This window comes from Euprymna scolopes, chromosome 28 (assembly GCF_053919585.1).
Source record: "Euprymna scolopes isolate OS-2025 chromosome 28, ASM5391958v1, whole genome shotgun sequence".
NCBI classification, from domain to species: domain Eukaryota; kingdom Metazoa; phylum Mollusca; class Cephalopoda; order Sepiida; family Sepiolidae; genus Euprymna; species Euprymna scolopes.
Genome location: NC_136509.1, coordinates 55366707 through 55381795, shown reverse-complemented (window position 1 = coordinate 55381795; position 15089 = coordinate 55366707). Strand labels below are relative to the sequence as shown.

At 31.1% G+C, this 15089-nt stretch overlaps 1 protein-coding gene across 2 annotated transcripts in view; it reads left to right on the top strand.

The window, feature by feature from the left end:
* Window positions 1–13784, top strand: part of LOC145249641 (hepatocyte growth factor receptor-like) — a 247124-nt gene extending 233340 nt beyond the window's left edge. For both annotated transcript variants that reach the window (XM_080111403.1, XM_080111404.1), the window contains 7 exons: window positions 483–638; window positions 2368–2451; window positions 3467–3651; window positions 4944–5053; window positions 7148–7310; window positions 9457–9593; window positions 12040–13784. In XM_080111403.1, the coding sequence (XP_079967529.1) occupies window positions 483–638; window positions 2368–2451; window positions 3467–3651; window positions 4944–5053; window positions 7148–7310; window positions 9457–9593; window positions 12040–12193 (989 nt within the window). In that variant the 3' untranslated portion in view covers window positions 12194–13784. The remainder of the gene's footprint in view (window positions 1–482; window positions 639–2367; window positions 2452–3466; window positions 3652–4943; window positions 5054–7147; window positions 7311–9456; window positions 9594–12039) is intronic.
* Window positions 13785–15089: the final 1305 nt, after the last annotated feature.

Sequence of the window (15089 nt, the reverse complement as noted above, 5' to 3'; positions counted from 1 at the left end):
GCACTGTCTACTATTATATAAAAGTCACTTTGTGTGTGTATATGTGAATTTCTTCCACATAGGTTCTGTAACGTCTGAGGCTATCTATTGTGGTGTTAGTGTTTGAATAATTGATGGGGAAGAAAACACACACACAACAAATACCCTTTCGTGTGTGTGTGTGTGTATGTGTGTGAGAGAGAGAGAGAGAAAAAAAAAGGCTGTCCAGTATCATATACTAACGTGGGAAAAACAAATTTTTTCTAAAAATTTACTGCAACAAAAATGGCTTATTTACCTGTTATCAAAAAAAAAAAATAATATTCTCGTTTCATAAAAAATATTTGCTTCCAATCACAGTCAGGAAAAGCAAAAAAAAACACTAGGGTCTTTGGCCTTTTTTTCTCCGTTGACTGTAAAATGCTCAGAAAAACAATTGAATGTCCTCTTTTTTTGGGGGGTCACCCTGTATATATTGAAAAATCCTTTTTCTTTCTATCCAGAATACACAGAACGTGAAAACTTCCAAACAGCAACAACGGTCAATGCTGGAACCGCAAGTTACCCAATGATTGATCCAAATATTCTTTTAGCTTTGGGTGAAGAAACTCTCCTCATTCCAAAAGAATCTTTGCAAATTACAGAAAAAATTGGCCAAGGTAATTTTTTGTTTTTCAGCTTTCTTATTTTTTAAAGTTTTTTAGTATAAAATATTTCCACCTAAAAAATGAAAATATGACATGACATTGTGTGTTGTAGAAAACATATTTTGTGTTATTTAATTCAAAATTTACTAAGATATTTCAGTTTGAGAGTAATATAAAAGTTGTACTCGAATCATATACACATAATTTCAAAAGAAAAGCATATACAAAGGAACTTCAACAGATATTAAAAGTTTATGTCAATCTTGCAACATTTACCTGAAATGAAATGTACATTATATGTAAATGAGATAGTAATAATACACTTCAGCATGAACAACAATGCTAAAATGTATTGATCCCTTTAAAAAGGAAATAAAACTACATTTATGTCAAAAAGGCAAGAATAAATTTGACATATTTATGTTGTAAATAGGACTCTCTATCAAAAAAAATTTTTTTGCTTCTGACAAACTGCTTGAACAGAGAAAGATTTAAATACAAAAAGTAACAAAGATTTTATCTACAAAAATAATTATTATTTATGACATGGCTAAACATTTTGTCATGTAAAGAAGTTTCAACTCACAAAAACATATTTTGTTATGTTAAGATTTTGTTTCTTAGAAGCGCTAGTTGAGTTTGAATTAAATAAGATACGTATTATATGTGTTTGAAGCCAGACCCAACGCATTGTTACAAAATAAACAGATGTTTATTTTGTTAGAAATTTATGTTAAAGTCTATAAATATATTTCAACGGAAACCGTCATCTTCAGTATGTCGGGTTTTTTGGGGTTTTTTTTTACCATGTTGTCATTGGAGCAAAGGTAGTTGTTTAAGTCTCGGAACGGTGCGTTTGGTCACGCGAGATTCATGTTAAGATTTTGTTCCTTAGAAGCGCTGGTTAAAAACTACTGTAGAAACAACAAACGGCTAATTCTTTGCTCCAACAACAACATGGCAAAAAAAAAAAAAAAAAAAAAAAAAAAAACGACATACTGAAGATGACGGTTTCCGTCAAAATATATTTATGGATTTTAACATAAATTTCTAACAAAATAAGCATCTGCTTATTTTGTAACAATGCATTGGGCCTGGCTTCAAACGTATATAATACGTATCTTATTTAATGTTATGCTATTCATTTTAATTTTTTTATTTACATAATGTTTTGCTGTAAAAAATTTGGGTCAACTCTAATGGAGTACAGAACCTAGAAAAAAAAATTACATATATATTTTAAATTTTGATTGATGAGTTTGGTTCATGTAAAATGATCGTATGCTTCCTGACCAGAAAGTGTTATTGATCACCAAGTTCTTAAGAAAATATTATAGAACAGAACAAGTAGTTATTTTTGTTATATTTCTATTATAGTTGAAGACAGTGGACTTATACCCAAAAATCTAGTATCTATAATTAAATAGTCCAACTGCTTTATGGAAAAAAATTATCAATTTCAAACTATTTATTCACAAAATGTATATGCATATAAAAGAAAGAAATCTGCAAGTGATCTATATACAAGATTTAATCTGTTTAATGTCTAAAATTTTCTGAATCTCAAGTATAAAATTCTTTTACAAAAAAAATGGAGTTTGTATTAAATAACCCAACAGCGTTGATATGCTATAAAATCAAACAAACAAAAATGAGAAAAATTGATGTAATCCAGTTTTCTGTAAACCTTTTGCTATAAATTGAAAATTTAATGAAATTTTTGGGTTAATGTTTTTTCCAGGTCATTTTGGCTGTGTCTATCGAGCTCTGTATTATAAACCGGGTGAGAAAGGAGCCATGCTTGTGGCTGTCAAAACTCTTCACAGTAAGTTTATTTAAGCATCAAAATTGATTTGTTCAGTCATCTTACAGAATTCAGAAATCGATTTTGTTAGTTTTTTAAAGTTAGGTGAGCAGACATGGGTATAATCAGTAGTGCCATTAAATGCCATTTATAATGTATTCATGTTTCTGTCAGTTGCATAGCAGCTGTGTTAATGTTTATGGAAATGAATGCTGGATAATAATAATCTCTCTTGCTCATCTGCAGACAATTACAGATCCATGATCAAATGGATCATGTTCAATTTTTAAAGTGTTTTGGATATGAGTTAAAACTACATTTGGTGATGAGATCACAATTTAGGGAATGTTGAATCTCTCTTTAGTTACTATTACTGCCAGGTCTACTCTCACTCAGAGTATTATTACTTGTCAGAGTCACATCTCTCAGTTGAATAAAGGCTATTATTTGCTGACTGTTGTTTTTATGTCTACAAAAGAAATTAATGTATAAATATTTCAAGACAAAATATTGAAATGTAAGAACTTTTACAAAAATAACAATTTTGCATAAAATCATTGGAAAAGCTGTTGATGTATCATAGAAAATAATATTGTGTGATAAAACTATTAAGATAATCAAAGCTAACAGAAATGTATTTCATGAATAAATATTTTAAGATATCGAGAATTTGAAGTATAAACACTCATATGAAAATGACTAAATTCAGCATAAAATAAAATATTGATATCGTTTAAAACAAAACTATCAAATTATAGTTCCAACAGAATCTATCATAAATAAACCATTTATTCAAAAAAAATATTTGTATGCATATAAAACAAAAAAATCTACAAAAAATTTGTAATCAAAACCCATTTATTATTCTATCCTTTACTCCTTTCTCTCTAATTTATTTTTACTTCTCTCTCCTTTTTCATCCTTCCTATCTTCCTCAATTTTTTCCTATTCTCTCCATTTCTCTCTCTTTTTATATATATATATATATATATATATATATCCATCTTTCAACAATTTTTTTTTTTTTTTTTTGCAGAAGACCATCCAAGAGATATGGATATTCAAGGATTTTTGGATGAAGCATTAATTATGAAGGATTTTGACCATGAAAATATTCTCTCATTGATCGGCATATGTTTAGGCAAAGACCATATGCCGTTGGTGGTGCTACCTTACATGGCACATGGTGACCTGCTCTCCTACCTCAGAAATGTTAACAATGTGAGTTTCTTTATTTTCTTAATATTATGGCAACATGACAAATATATATCAGGGTTTGTACAGAGTTGAAAAATCCTTGAAAATATGAAAAATGTCTTGAAAATCATATTCGCCATTAGAGAGTCTTGTCCACGCAAGGAAAATTTCTTTTAGAGTGGAGGGTCAAGCCGTAAAGAGAGCCGTAAATATTGAGATGAAATAAAAATCATTTAAAAACTACTTAAAATCATTTAAAATTACTAAAACCTACTAAAAATCATGTCAAAACTACTTAAAAACACCAAAATGATGCATCTAGATTGCAAAGTAACTTTTATTGGTTATGATAATATTTATTTGTTGTATGTTTATTTTTTATCACTTTTGTGAATCATTGTGGATTGTAAAACAAATCCCAAATTTTGTTTTAAAACACTTGAATTTTGTCTGGAGAAGGCCTTGAAAAACTTTAAAAAGTATTGAAAAGCCCTTGAAATTGGACAGTACAAACCCTGTAAATATAAAAATGATAATGCAATGTGGTGTAAAAATATAAGTTGCGCTGACACCTTTGCAGACACCAAACCAGATGGCTACCAAAAACATAAAGAGAGATGAAAAGAATTGTGTTTGAAGGCTATGTCAATGCAGTTAATGGGAAACGCTGTGGACACAAATTAATATACAAAAGAATAATGACAATCACTTAGAGGATCATTGTCACTCAATTTAAACAGGGCTGCTTTTAAGTCTTGCTCTTCTCCTAAGTAGATCTTGCATAGAATAAATACATGGAAACCAATAATTCTAAATAGTAGAGTAAAACTTTAGTAAAATAAATGAAATAATAATAAGTAAGAATATTACACATTTGGACAAAATTAGGTTTAAGTTTCACAAAATATATTAATATAATAATAATTAGAATATAGTATTATAATTGAATTATCCACATGAAAATGTGGCATAGCAACTGAGAACGTTGGAAACAATCAGTTCTAAAGTGATAGTCTTTTCTACGCTGAAAGGTCACTCCTTACACTACAGGTGATAATATAAACCTAAAATTCTGCCTAGTCATGACTGAGGAAATGAGAACAATCCACCTAATGATTTCTTTTTTCTTAACACTTTTTCGTTTTGTGTCAGTATTTGTATTCATACGAAATATTACTTTGTTCATCTTCTCGACATAAAGTTGCCTCCCTTTAAAGATAATTTTTTTTATCTATCATTATATTATATATTATTATATATATTCTATTTTTTTTATGATGCTTTTGATTTAAATTTTTTTAATTTATTTTTTGTAGCAACCGACAGTAAAGGACTTAATTGTGTTTGGCATCAGTATTGCATCCGGTATGGATTATTTAGCAAGCCTTAAATTCGTCCATAGGGATTTGGCAGCACGAAACTGCATGTAAGTCTTTTCTTTAAAATAGCTAGAAAACAATTATCTATAATAATTACAGACATGTATCTGCTATAATCCAGTAGTAGAAAAGGCCTTATCAAAATCTACCCAATTTATAAATATATTGATTTTATTTATGACTTGTTAAAGCAACCAAAAGTAAAGAATTAATAAGAATTCAAAGTGTTTAGATGTGCTCTTTTATCTATCCATATGTGAGTTAGTTTGTGATACTGTATAAGCTGTTTCTATGTTTAGTGGTTCAAAACTGTTTTTTATGTTGTCTGCTAAGATGCCTGTGGCCTAGCGGATTTAGTTTTTAGTAATGTTATGACCAATAAGGGTTCATTTGCGGATTTAGTTTTTAGTAATGTTATGACCAATAAGGGTTTATTTGCGGATTTAGTTTTTAGTAATGTTATGACCAATAAGGGTTCATTTGGCTGGTAAAGTCTCTCACTGCTGACCATGCTTGGGTTTATCTTTGAGTTGAATGCTCAGCTTCCAGAACAAGTCTTCCTGATTGGTTGCCTGATCCAGTCAGTAGCATACAGAGTGGTGAAGGATCGATAAGGTGATGGCTCCAGGTGATATTTGTTATTCCAACATCTAGTGAAGGGGTGGGATTTTGCTGCTTGTCGGATTAGTTGGGGGTATTTACATCCATGGGGGGGTATAAGAGCTTGAAGTTCATTGGAGCACTTTCTATTAAAATACTTGTAAAATAGTTATAGGGATGCAACATTTCATCGATGGGACAGAGGTTGGAGTTTGGTTGCAAGTGTGTTGCCTATTATTAGGTTGGCGACTCTTTTTTAAGCCTGTCTAAGAGTGAGAGACTAGTAGTAGATGCACCAGCTTAAATGTGGTAACAAGACTCTATGCATTAGTGAATGATGGCTTTGTAAAGGTACAGGATACTCTCAGGCGTAAGTAACGTTCTAGCACGGTAGAGAAAAATAAATTCTTCTTCAATTAGTATTTTCTTCTGATGCAGGTCAGTATAAATTGAAAGTCATGTTAAGTTCACACGTGTCAAAAACTCAAGTAAATATTGAATTAAATTGGGATTTAGCATATAAGTGTGTCTAAGTTCTTTGACAAGACAGGTGTGCATGCAAAAAATTAATGTTTAATGAGTTAAGGATAATTTTAGAGTTTTGTCTTTAAACTTTAACAAATTACTTTCTCTTTGTCTTTTCCTCTTTTTTTCTCTTCCTCTCTCTCTCTCTCTCTCTCTCTTCTATGAAAATCACTCGAGACAAGGCATAAAGCCATTTGAAGTAAGGAGCTAACAAGAATGAAAACTGATTATTGTGAAGAAAGGAAATGTGTATTGACCTTTGTCTTGGAAAGACCAAGGCTATGGGTAGAAAGAAAACCGTGAGCAGGAAGGAGTTCCACAATTTTGCAGTCCTTGGAAAGAATCTACTGGAAGTTATATTACAATCAGTTATTAAACAACGAATTGATGAATACCTCTAGACGAACAAGTCAAACAAGCTGGAACAAAAAAAGAATAGATGAGACAATTCTGAGGAACACCTGCCATAATAGTATTTGTAGAAAAGACTGAGACTAGCAACATCAAGTCTGTGAGAGAGGTTGCAGTGAAGAAAAAAGTGTGCAACCAATCAAATTACAGATGCGTTTTTGCAATTTATCAAGAACCTTCAAATGGGACACAGATTCACCAGCCCAAATATGATGACAGTACTCCATACTCCATGGTCAGATTTGTAGCAATGGAAAATCATTTTCATTGTTTTGCCTCTCTCTTTCCCTCTCTCCCTCTTCCCTCTCCCTCTCTCTCTCTCTCTCTCTCTCTCTCTCTCTCTCTCTCTCTACAGATTTTTACTTTCTGAAAGTGGTTTTAAAACCTTTAAACTGGCAAAAAAAAGTAAATATTATTCAACAAGGTTCTCTGAGACAATTTAGCATAATTTCCAGGACTGGATTTATTTGTGTCTTTAAAACAACTTAAAACATGACTTTGCATTTTCGTTGTACTGAAACTGAAAAGTGTATCATCACAACAAAAAAACAAAATTATTTTTTTACTATTGAATACAAGATTCTGTTTCTATTGTTTTCTCACAGGTTAAATGATAAATTGGTTGTGAAAGTGGCCGACTTTGGTTTATCACGAGATATTTATGAGCGTGATTATTACAGTAGTGACAATAAAAAATCCAAATTGCCCGTCAAGTGGATGGCATTAGAAAGTTTGGAAAATGGAACATACAATCGGAAAACAGATGTTGTAAGTTGCATTCACAATTTTAATTTGATTAAAAAAAATGTTTTGTTTTTTTATTCTCAAAATGTTTTTGTCATGTAAACCTTACAAAAATTATGAAGAAATTATAAAGTTCAAAATAGACTTCGTAGCCTCGTAGGAGATGTCCTTTTCTCGTCCTTGCAACCTCTATCTCACAGAAGAGATGTTGCGAGTTTGTCTCTGATGTATCGTTATTTTCATGGAAAGTGTTCGACTGAGCTTCAATCTATGGTCCCCCCCTCGCCAAACTTTCACAAGAAACACTCGTCTAGCTGTAAACACTATCAATAATTCCCCCCACTCTTTATCTGTGCCTAAACCTAAACGTAGATTCCATGAACAAAGCTTCTTTCTTAGAACTGCACACCTGTGGAATTGTCTTCCGTTTTCCTGCTTTCTGGCTGACTACAATATGGTTGTTTTCAAGTCTAACGTAAATAAGTTCTTGATGCGCTGCTCCATATAAGTTATCAAATTTACCAAATTTTCATTACTAATGATTACTATATTGTCCAATTTCTACTGTACACTCTTTAACCCTTATCCTTGAGTGGGCTCTTGGCCTTGATAATGTGGTGATGCCTATGTAAAAAAAAAAAAAAGAAAAAGAAATGATTTTCACTAATGCACAGCAAAAGGTCTCTTCACTTCTGGCCTGAGCAGCTGTGTCCAGCAATTTCAATAAAATCGCTGACTTGGGACAGACTACACCTTATGTCTTCAGAAATTGGATATAAAAATAAATTTTTTGTTGTTGTTTGAAGAAATAGCTAAATTTCTCTATATCTAAATGCCAATACCTGTGTGCTCCCTACAGAAAGAAAAGCTAGTGGATCTGCTCTCTTTTAACAATTACAAGAAGCCTCTTCAACAACCAATATCCATGACAAATAACTCCCTACCTGAGAATTCTTCCTTCAAACTCCTTGGCTTAACATTAAATATGAACTGGAACAAATATATTGAGGACATTGTGAAGACTGCTGCAAGGTGGGCTCCCTCTATTGTGCTAGAAAACTACTCACACCTGAGAGTATCCTGTACCTCTACAAGACCACCATTCGCCCATGCATGGAGTATTGCTGCCACATCTGGGCTGTTGCATCTACCTCTAGTCTCTCCCTCTTGGATAGGGTCCAAAAATGGGTCTCCAATTTAATAGGTCCCACTTTGTCTACTAAGCTCCAACACCTGTCCCATCGCTGTAATGTTACATCCCTATGTCTGTTTTACAAGTACTCTAAGTGAATGTGCTCTGATGAACTCATTGCACTTGTGCCCCCTCAACATACGTATCCTCAACAAACCCGCTTAGCAACAAAATCACATGCCTTCAGTGTTGAGGTCCCTAAATATCAGAAAGTTTTCTACTCTAATAACTTCTTCCCTAGAATGGCTAGACTTCCTGCTATCTGATTTCCAATCTGTACTGATAGGCAGAAGTTTAAATGCAACATAAACCAACATCTTAATCTTTCTTAGGCATCGTCTCAATTAGTAGCTGCTTACGTCCAAGTGGCAATATGCCTTGTTTGGAGTGAAGGTGAGTAAAAAAAACAAAACAAAACATCTACATAAAAACTAAGTGTATTTATGTGTAAAAATTTCCGGGAAAGACAATGAAAGTGGTTCTCAATCTCTAAGGGTCTCCTAACTATACATATATATATATATATATATATATATATATATATATATATATATATATATATATATATATCCTACTCTGATTTTATTTATTGCTTGGTTAGCTGCTGTTGATACAATGCTTCGCTAAGAACTAATTGACCGGCTGAAATTACGTTTAGAAAGAATTAAATTATTTTGATATTTCGCACATGAGCTTAGTTGTTAAAATTTCAAAAATTCAGTTTTGTTAGAAGTGCTGAGTGAACAGAAGATATTTGTTTGTTTTGACTAAAACATGGAATATTAGTTTTGTAAACAATAACAAATTTGCATAACATAAAATTAGAATTGTATTTACCATAGTTGCTGAGGATTGTTATTGCAAGAAGCGTCAAAATCTTCTTTTTTTTTTTTTTTTTTTTTTTTTTTTTTTTCATTTATATATATTTTTTTAAGTTTGTATTGTTTTTATCAATGAATTTCTTATTTTATTTTTTAGTGGTCGTATGGCGTCGTTCTGTGGGAATTGTTCACTCGAGGTGTTAATCCTTACCCGACTGTTGATAATTGGGATATGCCAAAATATCTCAAATTAGGAAGACGAATGGAAAAACCAGATTATTGTCCAAATAGAATGTAAGTAAACCATTTTACTTTACATTTATAGAAAAAATATCTACATAAGTTGTGTAAATATTGCTTTAAATAATATTGGCTAATTTTGTATTTATTGTATAACTAGCATTTCAGCCTGGCGTTGCCCCGGTGTTTGGAAGTGTATGTTGAGCAAAAAAAAAAAAAAGAAAAGTGGTAGTAAGAAGGAAGGTTCGAACCTGTACCGTGAAGGAGGAAAAGAGCAGGAAAAAACCTGATCTCTTTGCTGTTATGACCACCGCCAAACCGGAAGTGGTGTAGGTTTAAATTACCCTTTATGTAAAATTTCAAATGTTTAGACCAGAAATTGTCTGAGTAATTTGGTAGAGACCGCAGAGGACAAATTTTTTTTAATTTTGACCCTTATTATGACCCCTTAACATTTATTGTTTTAGACTCAAATCAAGTTAAGTTAGATCCATGTCCAAGGAACTTATATCTAAAATTTCAAGTGTTTAGACCCAAAATTGTCGGAGGAGTTTGGTAGAGTTCTCAAAGGTCAAATCATTGAACTTTGACCCTTTAACAGCCAAATTTCTGGCCGAAAATGGATTACCAAAGATTTTTCCAAATCTCAGTACCCTGTATATCAAATTTCGAGTCTGTAGACTAAAAATTGACAAAGTTATTGTGTAGGGAAATGTATACACACACACACACACACACACACACACACTTTTATAGATATGTAGATGAATCAATTGGATGAACAGTATTTCCAATGAGATATTTAAAGAAATCTTAACTTCATGGAAGTTGTATTGATGCAAAAAACAAAGATTTTTTAATAATGAAACCATGTTTTTTAGTTTAATATAAACAGTATAAACCTTTTTAATGTTTAAATGATATTCACCCACAATAGCAAATCTGTATAAAAATATCTAATTATGATATGGTGTTCCTCTTATTGTACGTATCATTGTTCTGCAAAATTAGTCAATGCCATCATTCATTTAAGTGTATATAATTTTCCATCGCATGAAAGGTAAGTCCACTGCTATGAATGTGAAACTGGTGCAGAGATTACATGTTGAATTGGGGCGAATCAATTGTGGCGATGAACCTGAACCCAGATTGAGCAGTGGAAGTGGCTTTGACTTACCTTATCTCTGCCATACAAGGGTTCATCTTTGCCTGTCATGTAGTTTGAAAATCCAGAAGATGTTAAAGTCATAGGTTACTAGTGAGAATCAAACTCACAATCTAGGAGAAACAGAACGACCAGTTATTGCATTGCAATAAGCAAATCCACCTCAATAAGAAAAGAGTGAATGAGTATGAATAATCTGTATTCTCATTGATTAAAAGGAATCTATTGAGATCAAAAGGAATCTATTGAGATTACTTAATGTCAGAAATCGGCTGAGTTGGGACTCAAGACAAAGAAAGCAGTCTTCTTACCAGTCATTGGTTCATCCTTGACAATCAGTACAACAAGACTGAGTCATTTCAGTGGCCTTTTATCTGTTAGGCTGAGGTATTCTTTCTGGATAGTTCTAAGAATCTCACCCTCCCAGGTCTTACCTTCTTTCATTGGGGAGGAGTTTATTGCTAACTTCATGTCACCAGGACTGCCCAAGCAATTTTTAAGAGTTCAGAATGCCTCTTCTTTAGCACTGCTGCCTTGCACTCCCACCTTCCAGCTTTCTGCCACATCACACATATGTAAATATGCAAAGATGAAGAAAAAGAAGCAGAAAGGAGAGAAGTAAAAAATATGGTGATATTTCTTCAAAAAGATTTGTATCGACAATCCAAAAACATATCAGTTTATTCAAAGAAAGCTAACTTTAAGTTATGTAACTGCCTTAAGATATGTTTCGGGATTCAAAAAAATATTCAAGACAAATGTTAACATGATAAAAAGTGGCTCTATATGAGGACATATCTTTAATTTCATTAGCCTCAAGGTCACAGAAGGTCATAATTCAAATAAAAATAATATATTTAATCTGTGTTTCATAATTTCAAAAATGTGACCAATGACGGATAAACAACTTTTATAGAACTGTAAATAAATTTTTAAAAAACATTAACATCCATTCAGTCTGCACGATGCACATTCTGATCGAAACTTGACTGACTGATTTCCTAGAGCTGCCCATTTGTGAAACACAATACCATGGGACTGCTTCTCAGCTAACTGTAACATGGTGATTTTTAAGTCCAACATAAACAAATTCTTGTTGAGACATCTTCAGAAATAATCAATTTCTACTCAATTTCCACCATGTATAAACAATACTTTATCAATAATTCACTCATTAACCCTTATCCTCAAGTAGCCTCTGGGCCTTGATAAGCAGTGACTCTTCCTGTAAAAAAAAGACAGTGCACTTTAGAAATATGAAGGCACACCTTAAAAAATTTTTTTCTCTCTTTTATTCCAGAATCCAAAATTTTGAATTTTTTGTTGTCTTTTCAGTTATGATATTATGCTACGCTGCTGGGAATTTGACCAGAATTTACGGCCAGACTTTTCTGTGATTGTTAAGGAACTGACAGAATTGAGTGAAACAGAGAAACATAATGACCTTCCATGCTATCAAATGACGCCATATGTAAATGTTGAGTATTGAATAACAGAATTGGAAAAACAAATATACAACGAACATTAACAAATTTCATTGAGTGGTGAAAGCAAAAGTGAATTTTTTTTTTATTTAAAAATGACAAACTGCTCTTTGTTCCAGAAAAAGATTTTGAGTAAGCGAATATGTGAGTGCACATTTTTTCCCCTCACCCAAAAAATATTTGTGCTGGGATTTTTTACTGGAATTAAAAATTCCTGGAAACAAAAATATTGCCATTCTAAATAATAGCAAAGAAAGTGCTTGTTGAAATAACAATTCTCAGTAATGACAGTAAATAGGATTCTAGTTTTATGTTCTCTATTGTTTAGAAAAAGTATATTTCAAGGTTGCTTTTAATTTAAGATTTTTAAGTTTTCCTTAGAAAATATTTTGTAAATGACTACTATTTTAACTACAGTGAATAGATATTCTCACTTTATGTTATTGTAATTGGGAGTAGAAAAAAATATTTTAACTTTTACTTTGTCTCATGTAAACATTCAAATTATACTCAATTACAAGCACATTTCTCACAGATGAAGATAAAATTGAAAATCTTAAATAAAAAAAACTTGAAACTTTATCCTTCTGCACAATAAAACAATTTGCATAACATAAAAGTTAAAATCATATTTATTAGAGTTAAAATGGTAGCCATATACAAAAGTCTTTTCTCAAAAGTAAAAATTAGAAAATCTTAAATAAGAAACAAACTACTTATTTGTTTTCATTAAAAATATTACTTTTCTAGATAAAAAGTTTACATAACATAAAATTTGAATCACATTTATTGTAATTATGAAGGATTGCATAAGAAGTATCCAAATTAGTCCAATATGATGGTTCATTTGTGTTCCTAAACTAAAAATCAAAAGTATTTCTTGAAAGAACCACAAATCAAGAAGAAAAATAATGTCATTCGATTTGGATAAAATTAATTGTGTATCTCAACTTTTATTTTTAGTCCTGAAATAAAATTGTAATTTCCTTTGAAAGATTTTAGTGGAATTTACGAATTAAAACCAAAAAAGTTAAGATATAACCATGTTCAATTGATAATTCTTCAGGATATAATAATCAACAATTAAACATAGCTGTAAGCAATTCAAGGTTTTGCATTTAATTTTAATTTAAAGAAACTTTTAAAAAGTAACTTTCAATTTTATTTCAGGCCTAAAACTAAAATTTAAGACAATCAATTTATTCAAGACATGAAAACCCTGAAAAATAGAGATTTTTCAGTGGTTATAAACCAAATACTTTTTTTATCTACAAAAAAAATTATTTGATTATTACAAAACTGATTGATGCAGTTGAATATAAATATTATTTTTTAAGTGAAAATCATGCTGACATTTTCTGCTTTTTAAGAGATAAATTTTCTCAATCGTAAGTTTTATCAATTTTTAGGTTACTGCATTTTAATGGGGGAGGGGGAGTAACACAAAAAATAAAACTTTGACTATAAACTATAATTCAAGCTAGAAATTACTTATATGTATTACTTTTAAAAGATTTGAAATCACTTTTGAATTCTGTATAGTTGTGAAGTAATCCTGAAGCCATTTTATTCTTGTATCAGTAAATGAAAAAAAAATGCATTTGTTTAATTGATACTATAAAAACTTCAAAAGTGATTTTGAAACTGTTTTAGAAATGAATTTTGAATAAAATTTTTAAAAAGGAAAATGTCAAGTATTATAATTCTAAACCAAACAAAAACAATATTTTGTCTGTAATTGTTGTAGCAATAAACTATTAGTTATATATTGAAAAGGGAAGACAAACACTGGCCTCAATAATTAGAACCATCCAACTATGTCCAAAAAGCAAACAAAACAAACAATTTGGTCAGACTGAAATGGAAACAGATTTTGTTCACAAAAAATAACAGGAAGCATTTTAAGAAACCACAATTTTTATTATTATTTTCAAAGAACTCAAGAGGAAGTTAAATCAAATTTCAAATATTTTGTTTAAAATTTCATTGATCTAATTAAATAAATTTTTAAAAAATGTATTACCTTTATATGATGGACCCTCCCATTGATTTTGATGTATGAGCTTTCGCCACAGCAACTAAGTTGCTCAGAAATCCACACAGATGATTTGTTTATAGTGGTGAAGGCTTTGTGTAGAACCAACCACACTTTTTGGTATTACTACTAACCTTTGTCAGAGCAGATTACTGCCATAGCAGACTGCAGGTTTTTACATCAGAGTTACTTTCTTCTAAATACATATCTTAATGAAGACTGAGGGTGCATTTCTACCAGTGAATTAATGTGGCCCCAGATACCAACCTGGAAATTTCTGCAACGGTACATGCAGAACCTAGCCTTCCTAAATGATCACCCATCTGGTACTGGCCAGGCTCAATGTTGCTTAACTTTGGTGATCTGGCAAGAATCAGTGTGTCAACGTGATTGTGCCATGCTTTTATTTATATATATATATATATATATATATATATATATATATATATATATATATATATATATATATATATATATATATATGTGTGTGTGTGTTTAGACAAATGTCAAATTTAGAGGAATACTAAAAATGTTGCTTGGCACTATTTCCAAACAACTCATTGCATAAAACTATTATATAAATCAAAAATTTCATTTTCAATTGCAAATATTGCTGATCATTCTGATATGAAATTACATTAAAAATTTGTCTTCATTTGTTTTTCAAGCTAGTAATGTGATTTCAGTAAATATAATTCAAATTTTATGCTATGCAAACTTGTTAATCTGCAAATTAAAAATATTTTCTTTTGTGAATGTGCTATTTGCAAGATTAGATCCAGTGACCAAATGCAGTTAAAACTAGACCCTTGACCCCTTCCTCCCATCCTCACAACAAAAATTTTTTTAATCTAAGTTTAGTTTTA